We start from the raw sequence: 23,053 nt of genomic DNA on the forward strand, positions 1-23,053 counted from the left end.
TCCCTGTAAACTTAACAGCTTTTTTTTTAGAGACTGGCCATTTTTTGCAGGGACTGAAAAGCTCTTAAATGCAGTCCTATGAAGTGGATGCTACAATGCTACCACTGCAAAGTACATTTGCCTATTACCAAATAACTTACCAAATAGTGCCAACAGGCGCAAAACAAATCTGAAGAAATTTATTTATTTGTTTTTAAGACTTCCACCTTGTAGTTAGATGAAGACAAAAAGTTAGGGAGAGAGCACTGAGTTGTTCCCATGGTGAGTTGGGTGATCAAAACTCTATCACTTCTACGTAAGGAAACCCATCTTTGAGATCCATGTCCATCTGACTTGGATGCCTGTGTTCACTTCCTGTGACTTTTGTTTTTCCCTAGGTGCAGTTCGACTGCATGGTGGTAGCCTCCAGCACCTGGTTTGGCTTGGATTGCAGTGGAAATCACTGTCAGTTTTGCCTGCAATACGCAAATGGTTAAAGCAGCTCTTTCCCTTGCCCCAAGAAACATCAAGACTTGAGACAAATGCTCCAGAATCAATTTGCCTGTTGGACCTTGAAGTAAGGAAACTTTCCAAGTCCTGAAATTTGCTTRCTAGGCAGTTCAAGTTTTTTTCCCTTGTTTAATACCATAAATTTCCTTATACAAAAACAGGTATTTCTACTTGGAGTGATATTCACTAGCCACTTGCAACTGCAAGAGAAGTTTAACGCTCACTACGGCCCRCATCAGCCTCAGTTCTTACCACTGCCAGTGTGCAAACAGCTCTATACGGAGAGGCAAAGATCCTGGTGGGAAGCAGTTCGTACTCTTATTCACAAAAAAACAATGTAAGGCTCCTTTTTTAGTTTGGAAATAATTAAGCCTTTATATAGCTTATGTTATAGCAGCCTGAATTAGTTTCTGTTGATTTCTTTTTAATTATTTTTGTTAATACTTCTGCGTATTGAAGCTGCTTTGCAGAAGGAGACACACAATTATACTTCATAGTGTTTTTYTATACTAGAAGTGTTTAGGACTAAAATGGCTGTGGGTATCTTTCAATTAACTGACATTCAAATGAAAAACAGGATGGTAATCAAGGAATGTTTCTTTTCATATTCAGACCAGGAACAGCAGCAAAACAGAGACTTCTGGTACAGCATGAAATAAGTACTCTGCGAGCACTGGGGAAACACGGCCTTCAGCCTGCCTTGGTTATTCAGTGGGCAAAAAGCCTGCAAAAAACGGTAAGGTCATGCTGTTTTAACACTTAACAAGGTTTTTATCTTTCATGTTCTAAACTGAATAGACCGAGTAAATAAAATCACAAACTCTGAAAATTGCTGTGTATTTGATCAGGTGAACTTGTTGCTGTAGTCAGCATATATTCTCCCTATTAGAAAATAGAATTCTAACTTTATGTTGCTGCATATAACTTTATAAAGGAGTTCCCTGGTAATTCAACTATCGGCAAAACGCCTTGAAACTTTCTTAAAACCAACTGTATTGGAGAAAGAGCCTGTATGTGCTTGACTTGAATTGCTTTGAATATGTGTTTCTATTCCCCTTCTATTTAACAGGGCACCAGCCTTAACTCTTTCTATGACCAAAAGGAATACATTGGACGCAGTGTTTTCTACTGGAAGAAAGTTTTACCTATGCTGGAAATTATCAAAAAGAGGAGGAGTATTCCTGAACCTACTGATCCTCTTTTCAAACACTTCCATAGTGTAGATATTCAGGTAAAAATTGATTAAGCTATGACTGAAATAACAGGTGTCCATATCAATAATTTGCACAGATATTTTGGTTTCTTGCTTGCACAGCTCTATGCTGTTGTTGCTACCATCAGGTTGCTARTAAGGAGATTCAGTAGTGCAAAATTTCCTGGTTAGCCTAAGCCTTTTTTTAAGTATTTTTCTCTTAAAATGCTTTTTCTGTAGATGTTTCAAATAGAGATTTTACATAAAAATTGTATTAAACATTTTCTTGTGCACATCAACTAAAAAAACTTCTCATGTGTATAAGTCATGCATACTCTTCTTCATTAGAAGAGTGTGGTTCTTCCATGGTAGAAATAAAGGTTTTCAACTCGTGTTGAGTCYGTGCTCAAAATTAAGAGTTTTGTAATATTAAGTTACTTTCTAACAAAGTGGAAATAACGAAGAAGCAATATTAGCTTTTAGACATTAGTTATAGGAATAAAATGAAATAACGGGGTTCTCTTTGGGTTTTTTGTTTGTTTTCTGTCCAGTTATTATACAAAGCTAAGAAAATGCATGGTACTGTTAGCATGTTATTTGTGACCAGCTTGTCCTTTGAACGGGTAGTGCCTGATAGCTAAGCAAGGTCAACTGCTGTCTAATGAATAATTGAGTAGTAATGAAATACTCTCAGTTGAATTTAATTTGAATTCTATTTTCAGAATTTCAGGGGGAATTAAAGGATAAATAAAACCTTGATATTTTACTCTTCAGTGCAACTAAAAATGGAATTCCAAATCGAAGTAGGAATTTCCAATTGATTTTTTTGTGCCTGTTATTCTACCAAGAATGGTGAATGGTCAGCTTTCCTGTTTCCATCCAGTGACTTTGTATCATTAGCTTTCCTACCATTGCCTCTAGCCTATTGAGGTGGTCTAGGTTCCAGAAACAAAGATTTTAAACTGTATTCTACTCAGTTTCCTCTTAACCCTTTTTCCTCCCCATTGAATATAATGCAATAAATGAAGCGGTTCCTTGGATATCTTGAAAGGTGTCCTTAAAAACTGCAAAGCAAGTTACTGCTCCCAGGCCGACTCAAGCATGATGCTTGGTTAGTTTCTGCTTGCATCAAGGGTGAGGTTTCATGCAGGTTTTGCTAAGCACAGTGCAGATTTTTTTTTCTTCCTCAGTGATATATAGCCTGTCAAGATTAACTTTTCACTTCCCCCCCATATATGTGTGTGCCTGTGTATATATAAATATATATAATTTGTGCATATATATATATGTGTGTGGGTATATATATATACACACTTAAGTGGGTACTCTGTACTCTGCTTAAGGACTTTGTGTTAAACATTTTGAAATATTCTAGAAATTCATTTTGAAGAGACAGCCTRGTATTAAGCAGTTCAGATTCCACTTCGAGGGTTACAGGTCACACGAAATATGAGTAGATGAAATGGGAGTCTTGTAAATGCTGAATATAGAACAAATATAGGCAAATAGCCAAACTSTGCTTGCCTGAAAGTAAAGACATGAAAATACCATATGTTTATAGAATTAGGAATTAATTTAACATTTTTAGTACTAATTTATATTTTTTATTTTATTACTGATAGTTTACTAATACTGTAAGATTATATGAATGTAAACACACCAACAGTTCACATAATCTAGTCTTGCCAAATAAGAGAAAACAAGTCATGTGGGAAACTGTTGTGGTGTGCAGTTCTTTGTAACAAACTTCCCCCCTCAATGTAGCCCTAAGGTATCTGCAAGAAAGCTTCGCTAAACTGCAGCTGTTTTTAGCTATACAATGCGTTTGTGTAAGTCATTTTTGTTAAAAAATACATTGATACCTATTTGGATGTCAATTGCAAGATTAACATACCTTGAAAGAATGTAACATGTACGTGACTAGATGGTACTAGATGCTGATGTCTTAAAATCAGCATTACGTAGTTTGCAAGCAGCGCGTTTGCAAGCATTAGYGTGCGGTGTTACTGAAGCAGCAGCAAGAACTGTTAATGTTCTAAAAGTTCATAAGCATGAATCAAGTCTTAAACTTTTTGCTTATGCCACACATTCTTGTATATATATTGCAGCAGGCAGCAAAGCTTCTTCCAGGCGTATTTCTGTTTGCGTGGATCTGTGAAATTTTAGCAGTAGCGATCCCAATGAAAATGGATATCTTAATTCATTGAGATGTGGTGATGAAACCACAGGTTTCATCAGAACCTATCTGATGAGCTTAAACTGTCAGCTTGGTTGTCTTGCACAAAGTTTTCAKTTTTTTCAGTTATTGCAGTCTAAAGTGCTTGCTAACTTCATTGTTTTAGGTTTGTGCTTAATATTAGTCTGATAAAAGGAAAAAAAAAATCCCTCATGGTTTTAAAATGGTATATGTGATCAGAAAACACTGAAATCGCTTGGTATCAACTTTCTTTAAAAATAGTTTTCCCTGTACTAGAAAAGAAGAAAAGAAAACAGAACTATTGTCTGTTTCTCTACTTCCTTTGATTATGTAGTGGTTGCCAAAGTATAATAAGGTTATAACAGATAACTGAAACAGTGCATGTTAAGTACAAGTTGTCTTTCTCTGTCTTTGTAGGTCTCCCAAGTTGCAGAGTATGAAGAGGAGGCACATATAGCATTTGCAATGTTGGATGCAGTTGATGGCAGAACTGACGATGCTTTGTTAGCATTTGAAGCTATTAAGAATGTGGCTTCCTACTGGAATCTTGCCTTGGTAACTTTATAAGTTGCATTGCTCTAACAATGCTTTATTTTCATTAGTAGTGTTCTGACTCATCCTAATTAATTATAACTGCATCCTGTTGCTAGATCTACCAAAGAAAGGCAGAAGAAATTGAGAGTGATGCCATGTCAACAGAAGAACAAGAAGAACACAAAAGCTATCTTCTTAGAAGCAGGAATTTTCTAATAAAGATCATTAATGAAAGCGTCTTAGATACCTCAGTAGTAGAGAAGGTAAAGAGCTTTGCTTAAAAGTTGTTTCAAAAGGTGCACTGTCTTAGGTTACTATTTCAAAGTTCCCTCAAAGGAAGGGAAAAAAAAACCCCACTTATTTTTAGATCAGGTCAAGGTAAGCTAAATTTCTTAAGAGAAAATGACCTGCTTCCAAACATTATATTATATTATATTATATTATATTATATTATATTATATTATTCCCAACTTGGGGAAATCGACTTTAATCTGTAACATAATAGATCAGATGATATTCTGTGAATGACAGCAGCTACATAAGCAAATAGCTTTTTCTACTGTCTTTATGCAGCTTTATGATTTATAAAAAGAATTAGTAAAACATCTGAGAATTATGTTTATATTGATCTTAACAGATTTAAGTTTTAATTGAAAGAGAGAAAAAAAAAAAAAAACTTTCCATAATGAAATCTTTGTGAATTGTTCAACCAGAGTTCAGCAAGTCGTCCCTTCTTCAGTAGGAATTATAACCATGACTTGTGGTTCACATAATTTTCTAGCTGCCAGTGTCAGTGGAAACTGTTAAAGAAATGCTGGATACGGTGATCCAGGAACTTGGAGAGAATGGTGAAGACAGAGATTTGGCCTTCAGGAGTCATCTGTCACGAGCTGCGAACTCAGAGATCAAACATTCCACTCCATCACCAACCAAGTTCTCTCCATCGCCACCKAAAAGCTATAAGGTAAATCAGCTGGCTAATATTTCAAGGAAGTGTTATGCTAGGTTAAACAGTCCCAAGATTCAAATAACTTTCTTTATTTTCCAGTTTTCTCCTAAAACACCCCCTCGATGGGCAGAAGATCAGAAATCTATACTTCAAATGATCTGTCAGCAAGTAGAAGCTTTAAAGGTGAATRAATCAATTTGTCACAATAGTCACTGAAAAAACAGAGGTCTTTTTGTAGCAATAGGAAACTTGTGATATGAGTAGTAGATACTCTTTACTTGACAGACTGCCATTTACATTGGGGGAATTAACTCCTGTAGGCGATGTGTTAATTATGTTGCCTAAAAAAAACGATTCAAGTTCTCATCTGTTTGGTTCTGGATTTTGACTTTGGCTTTAGAACATGGTCTTAGCATTTCATATTGCTTAAGCAGAGTTTGGATTATTCCARTGGCTACCTCTTGATTTACAGAGTTTGAATATCTTCCTCAGTAGACTGCTCTTTATGGTTCCTTGTACAAATATGAATGAAATACACAATTATCCTGTTTTAATTGGAGTGCTTATCTCAACAGAATGAGATGCAAGAAATGAAACTGAACAATTCCAACTCAAATGTACCGTCGCATCGTTGGCCTTCTGAAGGCTTTGGAACAGATGCGATGCCACATGGTTATCAGAGAGCACAAAATCTTCATGAAGCCCCATTAACAGGTAAGTTGTAGTTGGATTTTTATTTAAAAGAARCTTTGAAATGTGTTAATCAGTTTAAATATTTCAGACATGTGATATTTTCTATTAAAAATTTTAACTGTGGTTAATTAGGAGTCCATTCAGAAAACACAAACTGCTTATAAACTGTTTTCTTACTCTGCCTTTTAGTTGCTACCACTGGCCCATCTGTTTATTATAGCCAGTCACCTGACTATAACACTCAATATCTTCTCAGAACAGCTGCAACCAATGTAACACCAACAAAGGTGAGGAAAGGTTTTTCTGCTTAAAATACTTTCAGTGGCCTAGTAAAATCTATTGCAAAATGTAATTGCAATTCCTTAAATAGTGCTAATTAAATCTGTAGATTGCTAGGGATGGCTGATTTTTTTTTTCAGTCTAAAAAACATGTCTGTAATGTGTTGATAGATATCCCTCTGTAAGGTATGAGTAGCAATATTTTTTCTCATAGTAGTGTTAAAGAAGAGAATTAAGTTTTTAAGGTTGCCTTAAATATATTTTTTAAATAAATATAAACACGTATATTTTGTCCCCCGGGTTTTGATGCTTGTTCATACAACATTCAAGGTTTAAACTAAAGATTTAAATATATGCTATTTTAAGAGCCTATATTAATATTGTGGGGGATCTAGGACAACACAGCATTTCTCTGGATATGTTACAATAATAAAGTAATTTTTTTGTTTTCTGCTTTGTTCTTAAGGCTCCTGTCTATAGCATGAACCGACTCGCACCCCAGCAACACATATATGCTTATCAGCAACCGCTGCATACGCCACCTCTGCAAAACACGTCTGCTTGTATGTTTTCTCAAGAAATATATAGCACACCCTTGCGCTTTGATTCTCCTGCTCCTGGACTCATTTCCCCTCGGGGAGGTGATGATTACTATAACTACAGTGTTCCCCCAGCAAGCACAAATCCGCCACTGCCTGAGCCAGGCTATTTTACAAAGCCTTCAGTTGCACCTCCAACTTTAAAGCCTGCAGARTCAAAAGTGATGGAGTTTGGGAAATCTAAATTTGGACAGCCAGTAACAGCAGAAGGAGGAAAACCCTCTCTGCCAATACCAGCTCAGCCGAATCAGTCAGCAACTTTTAAATTCAACACTAACTTCAAGTCTAATGATGGAGACTTTACCTTTTCTTCTCCTCAGGTTGCACCACAGCCTGCTAATACAGCTTTTAACAACAGTGAAAGCCTCTTGGATCTTCTAACCTCTGATAAACCTTTACAAGATGATAGGTACACAGAACAAAAGAAAGCTCAGGATCATGCACCTAGTCAAAGAAACGTCTTCAATTTTGGCAATAAACTTGTTCCAGGCTTCTCTTTCACAGAAAGCATGGGACAAAGTGCACACACAAATTTGAATTTTGAAAAGAGTGATATGTTTAGTTTTCAGGAACCAGTCAAGCCAGCATTTGGTACTCCAAATTCAGATTTGGCCAATAGAAGTCATGAAACAGAGGGAGGAAGCACTCACGGTGGCGATGAGGATGATGATGGTCCTCATTTTGATCCTGTGGTGCCACTCCCTGACAAGATTGAGGTAAAAACAGGTGAAGAAGATGAAGAAGAATTCTTCTGCAACAGAGCCAAGCTCTTCCGTTTTGATGCAGAATCTAAAGAGTGGAAAGAAAGGGGTATAGGGAATGTGAAAATACTGAGGCATAAAGTATCTGGCAAATTTCGTCTCTTGATGAGACGAGAACAAGTTTTGAAAATCTGTGCAAATCACTACATAAACACCGAGATGAAATTAACCCCAAATGCTGGCTCAGACAGGTCATTTGTGTGGCACGCTTTAGATTATGCGGATGAGATGCCGAAACCTGAGCAGCTGGCAGTTCGATTTAAAACACCAGAGGAAGCGATGGCTTTCAAAAATAAATTTGAAGAGACGCAGAATATTTTAAGGACATCAGGATCGAATGCCGACGCTTCTGTGACTCAGAGTAGTGGGAGTGCAAGAGAAGCAACAAGTCAGGACATCAAGGATCCCAGCAGACTGGTTTCTGGGAGCCGGAACTTTGGATTCCAGTTGCGAAAAGATGGGGCAGGTAGTGAACCTGATGGCAAAAGCAACTTTGCAGCTGCATCAGCATTGTCTGCCCCTGCCACTTTCTCCTTTGGAAAGGATGCCCCACCAGCCTATTCTAGTGGATTTGACCAGTCTGCACTCAAGAAGGATCAGTGGGAGTGCAAAACATGCTTAGTTTCAAATGAAGCATCTGTGAAGAGTTGTGTATCATGCCAAACTCCAAATCCAGATGTTAAGGAAATACAGGGCACTTCATTAACTGAACCTGCTGCAAGTTTCAAAGCCAGTGGTGACACTGTGCAGGACAAATTTGCATCTGCTTTTGCTAAAAAAGAAGGCCAGTGGGACTGTGTTTGTTCAGTAAGGAATGAGCCCACTGCATCTAAATGCGTTGCCTGCCAGAATCCAAGCAAAAATAGCGCAGCAGCRTCGGCTCCACAAAAATCATTTAAATTTGGTCAAGGAGATGCTCCAAAGGCCATTCGAAATGACTTGGCAGCTGCCTTTGCTAAAAAGGAAGGTCAGTGGGACTGCACTGTGTGTCTAGTCCGAAATGAAGCCAGTAATGCAAACTGTTGTGCTTGTCAGAATCCTAACCCTCAAAATCAACCAAAAGTGCCTACCCCAGCTGTTCAGGCATCCCCTGCTCCCAGGTTTGGTGCCATTGCTGAAGCAAGTAAGCCACAGAAAAATGGATTTGAAGGACTGTTTGCTAAAAAGGAAGGACAATGGGAGTGTAATACTTGTTTCGTAAGAAATAAAGCCTCTTCTGCAGTCTGTGTAGCTTGCGAAGCACCAAATCCATCTGGTAAGCCTGATGCTGATGCTCAGTCCACTTCTACTTTTGACTTTAAAAGCAAACTATCTGAACCTAGTGGAGGACAGTTGGGAACAGGTTTTAAGTGTGATTTCTTAGAGAAAGGTTTTAAATTTGGCCATACAGAACAAGGCAAGACACCAACATTTTCATTTCAAATTCCTTCTGATAGTGAAGGAAAGACTACAAAAGAAGGATTTAGTTTTTCAATGCCGGTACCTGCAGAGGGATTTAAATTTGGCRTACAGGAGACCAGTAAAAATGCCACCAAGAAAGATGATCCATCCAAGGAGTGTACAACGGGCTTCTTAAAAAGCATTGATGAAAATGACAAAAAGGAGGTGCCTCCAGATAATGCAACTAGTATCCAGCCTCAGGAAACAGCAAACAAGGGGAGAGGTGACTTTGTTTTTGGGCAGAATAGCTGCACTTTTGCTGAGCTTGCAAAAAATGCTCCTTCGGCAGAAGGATTTCAATTTGGCAAAAAAGACCCTAATTTCAAAGGCTTTTCAGGTGCAGGGGAGAAGCTCTTTTCTTCACAGGCTTCTAAACTGGATCCCAAAGCAAGCCCCTCTGACACCGGTGAGAAGGATGACGATGTGTATAAGACAGAGGACAGCGATGATATTCATTTTGAACCCATAGTTCAGATGCCTGAAAAAGTAGAGCCCTTTACAGGAGAGGAGGATGAGAAGATGCTGTACTCACAAAGAGTAAAGCTGTTCAGGTTTGATCCAGAGACAAGCCAGTGGAAAGAGCGCGGCGTRGGCAACTTGAAGATCCTGAAAAATGAAGTTAATGGCAAAGTAAGGATATTAATGCGACGGGAGCAGGTATTGAAGGTGTGTGCAAATCACTGGATAACAACTACCATGAACCTGAAACCGCTGTCTGGCTCGGACAAAGCATGGATGTGGATGGCCAGTGACTTCTCTGATGGTGATGCAAAGTTGGAGCATCTGGCAGCAAAATTCAAGACACCGGAGCAAGCTGAGGAGTTCAAAGAGAAATTTGAAGAATGCCAGAGGCTGCTGCTGGATATACCCCTGCAGACACCACACAAACTTGTTGACACGGGTAGGACAGCTCAACTTATACAGAAAGCAGAAGAAATGAAGAGTGGATTGAAAGATCTTAAAACCTTTTTGACAGATGATAAAACTAAGCTGACAGAAGAGGAAAACTCTGTTTTTGTCGGCAGTACTTCTGATCTGGTTATAAAGCCGCATGCTGAAAGCACCGGGCCTACTCTGGAGTGGGATAACTATGACCTGCGTGAGGAAGCATTGGATGACAGTGTAAGTAGCTCTGTATATGCATCTCCTCTTGCAAGCAGCCCTGTAAGGAAAAAYCTGTTCAGATTTGGAGAGTCTACTACAGGCTTTAATTTCAGTTTCAAATCTGCCTTGAGTCCTTCCAAATCTCCTGCCAAGCAGAACCAGAGCAGAACATCTGTGGGCACAGATGAAGACTCCGATGTTACTCAAGAAGAAGAAAGAGACGGGCAGTATTTTGAACCTGTGGTGCCTCTCCCTGACCTTGTGGAAGTGACCAGTGGAGAGGAAAAYGAGCAGGTTGTCTTCAGTCACAGAGCGAAACTCTACAGATATGACAAAGATGCTAACCAGTGGAAAGAGAGAGGTATTGGGGATATCAAGATATTACAGAACTATGACAACAAGCAAGTGCGTATAGTGATGAGAAGGGACCAGGTCCTAAAGCTCTGTGCCAATCATCGAATAACACCAGATATGAATATACAACAAATGAAGGGAACTGACAGAGCTTGGGTATGGACCGCGTGCGACTTTGCAGATGGGGAAAGGAAGGTAGAATTTCTCGCTGTGAGATTCAAACTGCAAGATGTCGCAGACTCCTTTAAGCAGATTTTTGATGAAGCAAAGCATGCTCAAGAGAGAGACACGCTGATAACACCTCTTTCTTCCCGTGCCAACACACCTAAAGAATCTCCGTGTGGTAAAATTGCTGTAGCTGTAYTAGAAGAAACTACTAGAGAAAGAACTGACCTCAGCCACGATGATGATACTGCCGATGTAACTGTAGAGGCCTCAGAGGTGTCGAGCACTTCTGAGACGCCAACGAAAACGGTGGTTTCTCCTCCAAAGTTTGTGTTTGGCTCCGAGTCTGTCAAGAGTATTTTCAGTAATGAAAAGTCCAAGACATTCACATTTGGAAATACTTCAGCTACTGGTTCCCTGTTTGGCTTCAGCTTTAATCCTCCCAAAAAGAGTGAAGACAATATTCCAGTGTCTAGGAACACAGCCCAGAAAGACGTGGAAGTAGCTGAATCCCTGAAAAGCTGTAATGCTCCTCAAAAGCCACTGGACAGCAAGGTCAACAGCTTGGCTGCTTCAACACAGGGTGGACCCTCGAACGTCCCGTTTAGAGTTCTGGAAAAAGGTGAGTGTCAATATAATTTGTAAACCATGCAACTAGGYAACTTGCTAAGCAGTTTTGTTTTACTGCAACTCTTTGGCATTTTTCTTGTARTATATAGGTGCTTGCAATATTTTAATGCAAATAGTCATTAGCTTCGCAATTTCTCAGATATTTCAACTCARGTGAGTTTTAAGTCATAAGTACTGCGTTTAAGCAATCAACCCCCCAAAACAGTGTATTGGAGGATGTAGTGTGATTTATTAGAGAGAGAGATTTTGGGTAGAAACTGCAAGTGAAATGCACTATATGGATTTCAGCATTTAAAGAAGCAGATGCGGATTCAGTTTCTTGAATTTAAGAAGTAGTCTGATGCTATTTGTGGGCAGACCTTGCTTTAAATGGTGTAATGTGCAAGCAGCATAACTGTGCTTCAGCTAAAATTTGAGTAAACTCCTCATTGAATGGATGGATATTCTGATATTAAGCTTAATATGCTCTTTTCAAGTTTCAAGTCTTTGGCCTCTTCAACTTCAGAGGTGCAGCTTAATTCACACCAGACACTGCTCACTTTTCTTGGACAGAAGAGACTGAAAGAGCTTATGTGATAACTTCCGCAGCTGCACAGTCTCTGCCTCTCTCTAAAAGATAGGCTTGCAGAAGTTTGGCCACTACCTGAGCACTGTAGTGTGTAAAGAATGTGATTTACTAACATTTCAATGACAATACTTGTTATTGAAGTGTTTCCTCTAGGTGCAGGGCTGTTCAGTGCAATGTTAGTTTTAATTAAGATGTTAGGCTCAATTATCTCTATATTAACTATAGCATAGTAAAGTGAGATGTCAGAAAATGCTAGCTGCAGTTTATTAGAATGAGCTAGGTAAGCTTGCATAGGACTCGTGGGTCAAGTTTTCTGCTGTGATCTGTAACTGTGGAATGCTTCCAGAATGTAGGTAGGTGTTCTGCCCCTTTCACATTCCAAGTAAACACTTATATTCACACCRTTTATTTTCTAGGATTTAATTTTAGTCTTTTTAAATCTAATCCAATGGCCTTTTGGACAACCACACCTTCCTTGCAACCTGATAGTAAAGGTATTTACAGAGTGCACTGAATGTGTGATAATATCACCCTTTAGCAGGCTTGAACAGTAACTCAGTTGTGATAGCAGTTGGCTCAGTAATCTTTACAATTAATGTGCATGCTGGAAAAGAGTTGTTGAAATTGTGTGTCTGACGTGTGTGTGTGTCTGTTAAGAGACTGTCCCCAGCTTTTAGTATGTGAGTTAGCACAATTGATGGCCTTGTTTAAGATTGCAGCTTGTTTGTCTTATTTTCCATGGATCCAAAGATCTTGTCCTTATACTTTTCCTTCAGATTTACTGACTATGCACACTGTATCTGTAAAATTCYCCTTTTCTGAAAGGACTGAATTCTACTCCTGTTACCTTAAGGAGTGTGTCAGTGTAGAACATCTGAGCTSTTCTATTCCAAAGAAGTGTTCTTGAAGAGCTCAAGACAGTGGCTATCCAGGAACCCCCTTGATGGGGGTTCCAACCTCTGGAAAAGTTGAATTCTGTTTCCTGATTATCAATCTGCTAATCTTTGCACCTTTTAAAAATGAAGCATGCAAAGAGGAGAGAGAGACAAGTGTTCAGCTGCTGCTTTGCTGTGGGAGTATAACTTGAGCTCCAYGTTCGTTAGAGGGCTTTTGCTGAGTAACCAGCTTGCTTGCATTTGGAACCTTTAAATAAAGCTATTGCTGCTTATGGTTTGATTAAATTCTGAGACATTATGAACAATGCTTCTTGTAGGTGCACTTGCTGTGAGCATGCTCAGTTTATGCAGTAAACCTAAGAAATACATTCATTTTCCAAACCAAGTTTCTATCTTAGAAGAGTCATGGCTTGTGTAGACTAGCAGTGGTGTCTTACATCATTAAAAATGTCATTCCAAATATTATTTTCCCGACCTAGTATTTTGGAAAATGTACTTTTATTAGATTGAACTCCTATAAGTCTTCTCTGATTTAAATTCAAATATTATGTTTTGTATTCAAATTTCTATATTTTTATTTTAGCCATCTTGCATGGACTTCAACAGTTCTGTGTTTTTTTTTCCAATCTCTGTGAATAACCATTCTGTGAAGTGAAGCTTAAATTCAGTTTTGAGGAAAAGTGGTTAATACATAGATGCAAGAATAATATTGCTACCTCAAATTAAGATTTATTTTTTAATACAGAAAAAGTTAAAAATCATGTTCCTTTTGATACTTGATTGTTCCTTATATTCTCTGCTGATTTATTAACTGAAAGTTAGTTTCTTAAGTCTACCCTCTACAAATAATGTAAGCTTTTGGGAAATGTCTTTTAGCAAGCAGTTTCTAAATTTTGCAAGGGTGATTTTCGGGAGGAATTTTGACCTCAAACCGTTGTTCTGCACAACTGAGATAAGTGGAAAGTTTTATTATTATAAAGCCAACAATCTTTAACAATGGCCTTTCTGCGGCTCTCTGTTTTTCTTGGCTACCTCAGGAGATGGAGCTAAGCTGCTTGCAGCCTTTGAATAAGAAAAGGGTGAGAAGGGTGGGTAGCAAGTGGCTTAAGGAGAGTCAGACTTTAACCCTCCCTTCTTTTTAGTCTTGGCCTTGAGCAGGCAAATACATGTTAGAATCTCATTGTTACTGAAGTCTTTCCAGACTTGTGTGGAAAGTCGCAACCGTGGAATCTTAGTTTAGTATTTAGATCAGCCAGGAGAACTTTCCTTATGGACTAATCTAAACTGACTTTTTAAAGTATTTCTTTTATTCAGCTATTCAGCTACTTAAGTCTACTTAAACAGATGGTGTGAGGATGTCTGTGAAATGTGCTGAATCCTTACCAGGGTCTTCTAACTAGCCTTAAACAGCTCGGATCAAAGGAAGCTCCTACTGCTGCCATCTATCTTGCTTATTTCAAAATGTTTATTGAGGCTCTATGTTGCAAATTCTTTAATACTCAAGAAAGTTAATTTTGACAAAACCTAAGTGCCTATAAGACTAAATACTCTGTGCTTAAACTTCTCTGGTAAATGGCATACAAAATTATTCAGTTGAATAAGGGATGTATTTAACTAATCTGAAGGAATAATGCATATGCTTGCATATATAGGGTACCTTTTCTAAATCTCTGGGGTGTAATCATTCATAAAATAGTGCTCTATATACCRCTAGTTCTTAAGGTATCTCCAGCAGATAAGGCTTTTGCTTGAGGTCCTGACAAAATATGTGGAAACATGGAAACAGGACAAGGGSYAATGRGTRYAAGTTGAAACACAGGCAGTTCCATCTCTCTGTGAGGAAGAACTTCTTCACTTTGAGGATGACAGAGCCCTGGAACAGGCTGCCCAGGGAGGATATGGAGTCTCCTTCTCTGGAGGTCTCCAGACCCACCTGGATGCCGCCCTGTGCCCCGTGCTCTGGGTGTCCCTGCTGGAGCAGGAGGTTGGACTGGATGGTCTCTAGAGGTCCCTTCCAAGCTCAGCCATTCTGGGATTCTGTGATATGTAGCCTTGTGTGAAAATGTGTATTTGGAAACTTTCTGTTCAAGAATTTTTATCTATCATCTACTTTATGCAGGCTTAGAAGAGCTGCTGAGATCTCAGAAAGTGAGAAACACAGTAGTAGCCTGGTTCCTAGAAAATGTTAGGTTGCCACTTGGCAGTACATGCTGCGTTTTTTTCTGCGCTGTCTTGGCGCTCTGTGATTGTGATTTTGTTTCTTGTGGATGACTATAAACGATGTAAGTGCCAAAAGTGTTTTTGTAACTGCTTTAGCATAAATTCAGCTATGTGATAATAGATCGCAAGATTAATGTTATTGCCTGTTCTGAAATGAATGATTGTTTTAATGATTGTTCAACTTTTGTAAAAGCTGAGAAGAAGAAAGTGTCCGAAGATGATCTTCCATCTGACGAAGTTATACTTGTTTATGAATTAAAACCTACTGCTGAGCAGAGAGCTCTGGCTGAGTTTCTTAAGCTGCCTTCAACATTTTTCTGTTACAAGAATAAGCCTGGATATGTGAGCGAGGAGGAGGATGGTAAGGAATGACAAAATTMATCTTTGGGTCACAGCTGTGTGTGCAAGGGTGGTCGGGAGGGAACTGTAATGCTCTTATATATGATATTCCAATCTTTTTTGATGAGGAGTAATAATACGGCCAAAGATGCACACTCAGTTCTTCAACACAGTCCACTACAATAGAGAGTCAGGAACAACGACTAAAGTGCATTTGCTGTATGTTGTTCCCTTTGGGGCGTTGGCACTCATTGCCAGTGAAGCTAGTTAAGCAAGGCTAATAAATCAGATGTTTGAGACCACTTTTGTTTGAATGAGGCAACCTTAAGTCTTTTTTTTTTTTTAACAGTCAAATATGAGGCATTTTTCCAGTACTCTTCTTTCTGATTTAGAATGTATAAAGCAGCTCTCTGAATTCTAAACATGAAAACAGAAAGTAGTTTTTCCTTAAATCTTCTTCTGTGAAACAAAATTACTCTTAACAATATTCAGCAGYAAATGTTAAATGGAAGCATTTCAGAAGTGTTGTATCCAATAGGAGAGGGCTTCCCTCTTCCAGAAATACCCAATAAGCGTGACAGTTTTTATGAATGTGTCCTATCCCTTCTCTGTTCTGTCTCATCATTCTCCTAATAATGACTTGATACGCAATGAAGAATATTTTCTGTACCACATAACTTTTCTCAGCCTTGATTTTTATGATTATCAGTGGTATGTTAAAGCAGATGTATGCGGAATAGGAAATGGAAACATACGGGAATTGTGAAACTTCTAAAATATAGAAGCTTCAGGTGTCTGAAAATATAGGTGTCTGAAAATATAGGATCCAGGTGTTCTTGTTAGCTGGTGAGATTGATGGACTTAAGATTTGATGGTGCCTAGAAGGTGCCTGACAACTTGAATTTTCCTATATTTAAGATGAAGACTATGAAACTGCTGTTAAGAATCTTAATGGAAGACTGTATCCCAGTGATTCAAAAGAGAAAGGGAAACCACGGGATTCTACGGAAGGTATGTCTGAAAACATAATAGTTAATATGTTTCTCGTGCAGAAACTTAAGCTGTAAGTTTGTGGCTCTGGGGTTGCCCTGGTGTTTCTCTGGATAGTTTTTAGACAAAATAATACCACAAGCAGAAATGTTTCTCCTTAAAATATGTATTTGTCATATATATATGAAAATTAAAACTGAGCTTGGTATGTTGCACTGTTACTTCAGCAGTAATTGGTTCCGGAATGAGAAAAATCTGTTTTGGAGAATCAGTAAGCACAAACATTAAACTGTTTTGCTACCCTGAGACTTCTGGCTGTTTTCTGAATATGTAAAGTTGAGCTTTGCAAGATATTTTCAGACGTGTTAATTGAAGCCTCTGAAGCTGTTGATGTCTGCAGTAGCTGTAAGTATCTGCTACTCTCTCCGATGGCCAGTAGGCTAACGGTAAACATAAGAGTTGCAACTATTAAGAATTCATATAATGAGAACTGTATTCGGTGTTTTTAGAGTAACAGTGCAACCACTGAAGATGGGATTTGCTTCTCTCATGCTTGGGTTACCTTCTGCTGTGTCTGCAACTTCAGTGTTATGTAACTAGAAAAATATCTATACAAACTTTAATAAATGGAGTTTCTTGAGRATAAGTGCTCTTACATTACTATTAAGAGATTGCTCATATTTACGCTTTCCACAATATATCAGCCTTCATAGAAGCTACTAGTGGTACTTGCAGATTGAGATCTTCATCGCTGCATGAAAGCATCTTGATGGAAATAGAAAACAAGCTTTACTAAGATCTTCCAATTCACTATTCAAATAGCAGTGCTATTTGAAAAGTTGTTGAAGTATTACTTTAAGATGTTCTAGGTATCATTAAATTATGTATGATGTAGCTGACACTATTTTGATATTTTACTGCTTTACCATTTCCCACTAATTCATATTCTTTGCTGTAGGCATCAAAGGGGAAAGTGAAGTGGAAAATGAAAGAGAATGTGTTATTCTTTGGGAAAAGAAACCAACTCCTGAGGAAAAGGCTAAAGCAGAATCTCTGCAGCTTCCTTCAACCTTTTTCTGTGGTGTTAGCCATGATACTGAGGATGACAGTCCAGAAGACTTCCAGACAGAAGCTGAAATTCAAGAAATTAAAGTATGAATGAAACTTTTATTACAAGACAATTCTTTATTATGTTTAATTTGTACATTTGCTTGTCAAGTGTGTGCAACTTGGCATACTTTTAACACTTGCGTAAACATGTTGGGAGGGATTTTATGCRTCCAAGCAGTTTGTACTCAAAGCTGTACTTCCTTCTCTCCCTAAGAAACTTTAAATTGCCCTTTCTGAAAGCTATCAAGTGTCCTGTTGCAAGGGCCCTCTCAAGTTAATGTTCGGTGTGTGCCAAGTGTAATGAAAGTGGCTTGAGCAACGAGGCTTTTAAGAATTGTTATTTGTTTTTTCAGCTCTTCTCTTCCCCTATCTTCACTTTTTGTAAATGCAGGAGGCTATTTAATTGAATATGATATGGGCACATAATCTCTAGTTGTTTCTGGATTGAATCCACCTGAATTTCAGCAGACTTTTAGTAGTCACSTATGGTACTAGTGTAACTAACTAGTGTAGTTGCATGGGCACAGCTTAYTTTTTATTTCATTATCAGTTTCCTCCAAAAAATACTGGATGAAGGAGGTAAGTAGCAATTCTGAAAAATCAAGAACACTATAGCTCTTCTAACTTATTTACTGATTACTTTGTTACTTATGAATTTCAGGAAGATGAGGTTACAAGCTCAAGTGACTTAACCAGTACCTGTAAGGAGGAAGTACCTACTCCATCAACCAGTGAGGTGACAGGACTTGTCCAGTCAGCACCGAAACACGAAGAACCAGATTCCACCACAGAAACAGTGCAAGTCTCTCAGGTTTCGTCAGGAAGTGATGACAAACCTGTAGATTTGTCAACCAAAAAAGAAGGTGACTCAGACTGTGCAGACTCAACACAAGGTAAAGTCCAGAGGTTGTTCTGGGTTTTTTTGTGTTGTTTTTGGAGGATGTAGGAGTAAGAACTTCAAGYGTTTTTTCAGACAAGTTTATCTTGTATTGCTGTTCTGTTGATCAGAAGTAGTACCAATAACCAAATTAGAAGCATGAGTACCTGTCTAATGCAAAAATTAAAACCACAGATGGGAACAAATTGCATATATACATGAAATTTTAGTGCATTCTGAAATGGCACTACCAAGGAGGAATGCTATTCCCTGTTGTACAATTCATGCACTATATACKTTCATTGAAGGTTAAAAACATCAGAAATACTTAATAGAGCTCTGTGGCTATGCAAAAAATAGCACATTGAGACTACGTGACAGATTCTCTTTAGTTCGTTTTTTAAACTAGGAAAAATGACTGTGATAGTGGTATGCAAAACTTAAGTTGTTTTTTGTTGGAAGGGGAAAACACTGTAGGGACTCTCCAATTTACTCTTGTGACTATGTGACATGAGAATTCTTCTCATTAAGAAAGGAAGAAAAACCTTTGACTTTCTRTTCTTCTTTGATAGAAAACAAAATCATCTCCTTTGGTTTCGGCAATACTTCAGGCCTGTCATTTGCAGATCTGGCTTCCAAAAACTCTGGAGACTTTGCTTTTGGCTCCAAAGGTGAGTCAAACTGACTCGAGACACACTCTGCTACATTTTTGCTTCATGCTTTATACTTTTGTGCAGAAATTTCTGTTGATTTGTTAATAGTATTGTAAGTTTTTGTAGGTTTCCCCCTACCCCGGAGAAAAAGTTTTAAATGTATATCTTTTGATTGTAGATAAAAACTTCAAATGGGCAAATACAGGAGCAACTGTATTTGGAGTACAGGCAGCCAGGAAAGCAGATGATGATGATGGCGGTAGTGATGACGAGGTTGTGCACAGTGATGATATCCACTTTGAGCCAATTGTGTCCTTGCCAGAGGTAAGACATTTCCAGAGTATAAAGGGACATTAAAGTAAGTACATTTGCAAATAAAACAAGAGAGACAAGAGGGTGTGTTTTTTGGTTTGAGGGTAGTTTCAATTTTGCTTTCTCTTTTGCATGTTTGTTCTGTTTCTTGCACTGACCATATAGAAACACTTGTAAATCTGTTCCCGCATCTCCCGCCCCCAACCAAAAACAAGGTGCAGCATGGAGAAGAAATATTTTGGTACTTGAATTAATGTCAAACACTGGAATTTGTTTAACTCTTTATCTTTTTAAAGTCTCAAATCAAGCCTTTTCATTTATGTGATGAATATGACTGTATGTACAAAATAGCTGGAGGAAGGAAAACGTTGGGCTACTTTTAGTTGTAACCCAACTAAACATAATCAACATGTAATGCTGGTGACAGCAACTCTGGAAAATCTCAAGTACTCTCTGCTGTTTTCTAGGTGGAGGTAAAATCTGGAGAAGAAGATGAAGAAATTCTCTTCAAAGAAAGGGCAAAACTTTTCAGATGGGACAGAGAAGTCTCTCAGTGGAAGGAGCGTGGTGTTGGAGAGATCAAGATCCTCTTCCATACACAGAAGAAATGCTATAGAGTTCTAATGAGAAGGGACCAAGTTCTTAAGGTCTGTGCAAACCATGTTATCACCAAAGGAATGAATTTAGTGTTTTCAAATGCATCAAGCAATGCTTTACTTTGGACAGCCACAGATTATGCTGGTGAGTAGTTTGGATGGCTTTTATAGCACTTTCTAGGTCTTCTGTTGTCTTTGCGGTTTCAATTTGCCCAAGAGACTATATAAAATGTAAGCTTATTCTTATTTGTCTCTACTGAATAGAGCAAAAGTAACCTGTCTGCCATTTGTTTTCAGATGGCGAAGCAAAAGTAGAACAACTTGCAGTCAGATTTAAAAGCCAAGAACTGGCCAATTCTTTCAAGAGAAGATTTGAAGAATGTCAGCTGGATATGTCAGAACTACAGAAAGGTCACTTGTCTCTGACAGCAGGATTGTCAAAGGACACCAATCCTGTTGTGTACTTTGAGGTTTCAGCCGATGATGAACCATTAGGACATATAACCATGGAGCTGTTCTCAAACATTGTCCCTCGAACTGCTGAAAACTTTAGGGCCCTGTGCACAGGGGAGAAAGGATTTGGATTCAAGAACTCCCGGTTTCACAGAATAGTTACTGACTTTGTCTGTCAGGTAAGTAAAAAGAAAATGAAAAGTTTTCTCTGAGAATGAAAATCAACTTGACAGTGGCACTTTTCAAAAATCACTCATCACCTGCTACCTCCTCCTGCCACACACTACCTGTCATGAGGATCAACAAAGTATCCACCCTTCTGATTGTAATTAACCAGATTGAGTTCGTAATTGAACTCAATGGGAAACTTGCCCCTTACAAGTTTAAACAAAACATTACTACTATGTTTGTGATAGGGAAGAAAGCTTTATTTCCTCATTTATGGTCTAAGTTGGTTTCAGTGTCTTCTGTATCCTATAAAGAGCTACACTTTCTTAAAACAGTTGAACTCCTGCACCTTGTGACCCTGCAGCGTAAGTGACCTTTTAAGGTCACATAAAATTAAGATTAGTTTGGCTTTGCTCTTTCCCTAGGTGGAAACAGAGGCTTTTAAAATTAAGGCTTTCTTTTTTTTTATGCAATATCCTGTATTGTCAGCTCAGTGAGTGTGACCTCAATTAAATTAGGGGGAGCCAGAAGCATACTGCCTAGCAGAAAGGCAGGATACTGCTCTTTGGGAGCAGCTGCTGTCCAAACAGACTGTACTTTCAGAGTGTCTGCCCAGGAATGTGGTAAAAGCTGCTGACAGCAATCATGACTTAAATTTAAGCTCAGATGGTCAGTACTGTGACTGTAGGGACTAAATGAGAACAGGTCCTGATACGGGTCCTACAAGTCCCAGGTCCTAGCTATGAGGGCAAAGTGACAGAAGCAGATAGTAAGAAAGGCAGCCTGAGAGAAATGGCCACTGTGAGAGGCAGGAGGATAAAATGCTGTGGTCAGAATAAACAAGAGAAGACAACGTGCTGTTGTTAGGGTTTCATTTCCCCCTGTTGCTTTAACATCACAAGAAAAATTATTAAAGCTGTGATATATTATACAGAACTAAATACAATACATATAAAAATCAATTTTTTCTTTTTTTTAACCTAGGAAAATCTTTATTTTGGAAGAGATTATAATTATGCAGTTGGTTGATGTTTCAAGACTTGTGAGTTAATGCTGTGCTGTTGTTTTTCTTTTAGGGAGGTGATATAACTAACTATGATGGATCAGGCGGGCGATCAATTTATGGAGGAGATTTTGAAGATGAGAATTTTGAAGTGAAACACACTGGTCCTGGATTGCTGTCAATGGCAAATAGGGGCCGGGATAAAAACAATTCTCAGTTCTTCATAACACTTAAAAAAGCAGAACACTTGGACTTCAAACATGTCGTATTTGGATTTGTGAAAGATGGAATGGATGTTGTGAAAAAAATTGGATCTTTTGGTTCTCCCAAAGGGTCAGTAAGCAGGAGGATTGTCATTACAGACTGTGGGCAAATATAGAATTATTGCTTTGAGTACACAAATGTTCTAGTGATAAAAATCTGTATTTAGATGTTTAGACTAATTATTTCAGATTCTCAAAATGGACATTTCTGATGTATAAATGTAAAATTACAGCTTATGGTTGTTTTTTATGTGTTGTAATTTTTTTTTTGCATGTTGAATAAAAGTTGAGACACTGGCATATTTCAGGTGTACTTGTGTTATCCTGACATATTTGTATTAAATGTTAAATTTTAAAAATTAAATCTTAGTCTTATTAAAGTAACTGTCCTGTCTTCACTTTAGATTGTAGAAAAGTTGTCCTTTTTTTTATTAGTTTTCAATAGGGAAAGCTTAGGTAACTGCTGGTTAGTAAACTATAGGCCCTTGAAAACATGCAAGAAGACAGCTCATGCAGCTGGCATGTAAATGCCATTTTGTGCTGTTTGACATTTCTGTGAAGAGTATTTCACTATGTAAAGTCTATTGTGCAGTTCTTGCATTAACTTTTTACCGCAGGATTTCATTTTTCAGATTTGCTCATGAAACCTTTCAGGTTCTCAATTCACTGTTTCTTTGTGCACAGAAGTAACTTTAAATTATTTGATGAATTGTAAATTTGGACTTCCCCCATACACGAGGGATGTGGAGCTGCTGGATGGCTGCGAGGATGATCAGGGGCCTGGAACATCTGCCCTGTGAGCAAAGGCTGAGGGAGCTGGGCCTGTTCAGCGTGAAGAAGAGGAGGCTGAGGGGGGACCTGATCAGTGTGTATAAATACCTCAAGGGAGGCAGTGAGGAGGAGGGGGGCGGCCTCTTTTCAGTGGTGGACAGTGATAGGACTAGAGGAAACGGCCACAAGGTGAGGCACCAAAAGTTCCAAAGGAACTTAAAGAAATATTTCCTGATAGGGTGACAGAGCCCTGGAACAGGCTGCCCAGGGAGGTTGTGGAGTCTCCTCCTTTGGAGATCTTTAAAACCCGCTTGGATGCAGCCCTGTGCCACAAGCTCTGGGTGACCCTGCGTGTGCAGGGGGGTTGGACTAGCTGATCTAGAGGTCACTTCCAACCTTTACATACTATGTACAACCTGTACATAGGCACAGGCATTGCTGCAAATAA

At 38.5% G+C, this 23,053-nt stretch overlaps 1 protein-coding gene across 2 annotated transcripts in view; it reads left to right on the forward strand.

Moving 5' to 3' along the window:
* RGPD4 (RANBP2-like and GRIP domain containing 4) overlaps nt 1-22,096 on the forward strand; it is a 32,698-nt gene extending 10,602 nt beyond the window's left edge. Inside the window, exons 10-29 of one of the 2 annotated variants that reach the window (XM_026034460.1) lie at nt 378-556; nt 651-826; nt 1,102-1,225; nt 1,559-1,720; nt 4,296-4,433; nt 4,529-4,675; nt 5,194-5,376; nt 5,461-5,544; nt 5,937-6,075; nt 6,244-6,341; nt 6,800-11,378; nt 15,264-15,431; nt 16,328-16,420; nt 17,358-17,551; nt 18,171-18,402; nt 18,959-19,057; nt 19,218-19,363; nt 19,819-20,092; nt 20,245-20,579; nt 21,645-22,096. In XM_026034460.1, coding sequence (XP_025890245.1) covers nt 378-556; nt 651-826; nt 1,102-1,225; nt 1,559-1,720; nt 4,296-4,433; nt 4,529-4,675; nt 5,194-5,376; nt 5,461-5,544; nt 5,937-6,075; nt 6,244-6,341; nt 6,800-11,378; nt 15,264-15,431; nt 16,328-16,420; nt 17,358-17,551; nt 18,171-18,402; nt 18,959-19,057; nt 19,218-19,363; nt 19,819-20,092; nt 20,245-20,579; nt 21,645-21,950 — 7,856 coding nt within the window. In that variant the 3' untranslated portion in view covers nt 21,951-22,096. The remainder of the gene's footprint in view (nt 1-377; nt 557-650; nt 827-1,101; nt 1,226-1,558; nt 1,721-4,295; nt 4,434-4,528; nt 4,676-5,193; nt 5,377-5,460; nt 5,545-5,936; nt 6,076-6,243; nt 6,342-6,799; nt 11,379-15,263; nt 15,432-16,327; nt 16,421-17,357; nt 17,552-18,170; nt 18,403-18,958; nt 19,058-19,217; nt 19,364-19,818; nt 20,093-20,244; nt 20,580-21,644) is intronic. The other variant, XM_026034461.1, reaches the window with a different exon arrangement.
* Nucleotides 22,097-23,053: the final 957 nt, after the last annotated feature.

Source organism: Nothoprocta perdicaria, unplaced genomic scaffold (assembly GCF_003342845.1).
Source record: "Nothoprocta perdicaria isolate Ctin4 unplaced genomic scaffold, notPer1 scaffold_144, whole genome shotgun sequence".
NCBI lineage: Eukaryota > Metazoa > Chordata > Aves > Tinamiformes > Tinamidae > Nothoprocta > Nothoprocta perdicaria.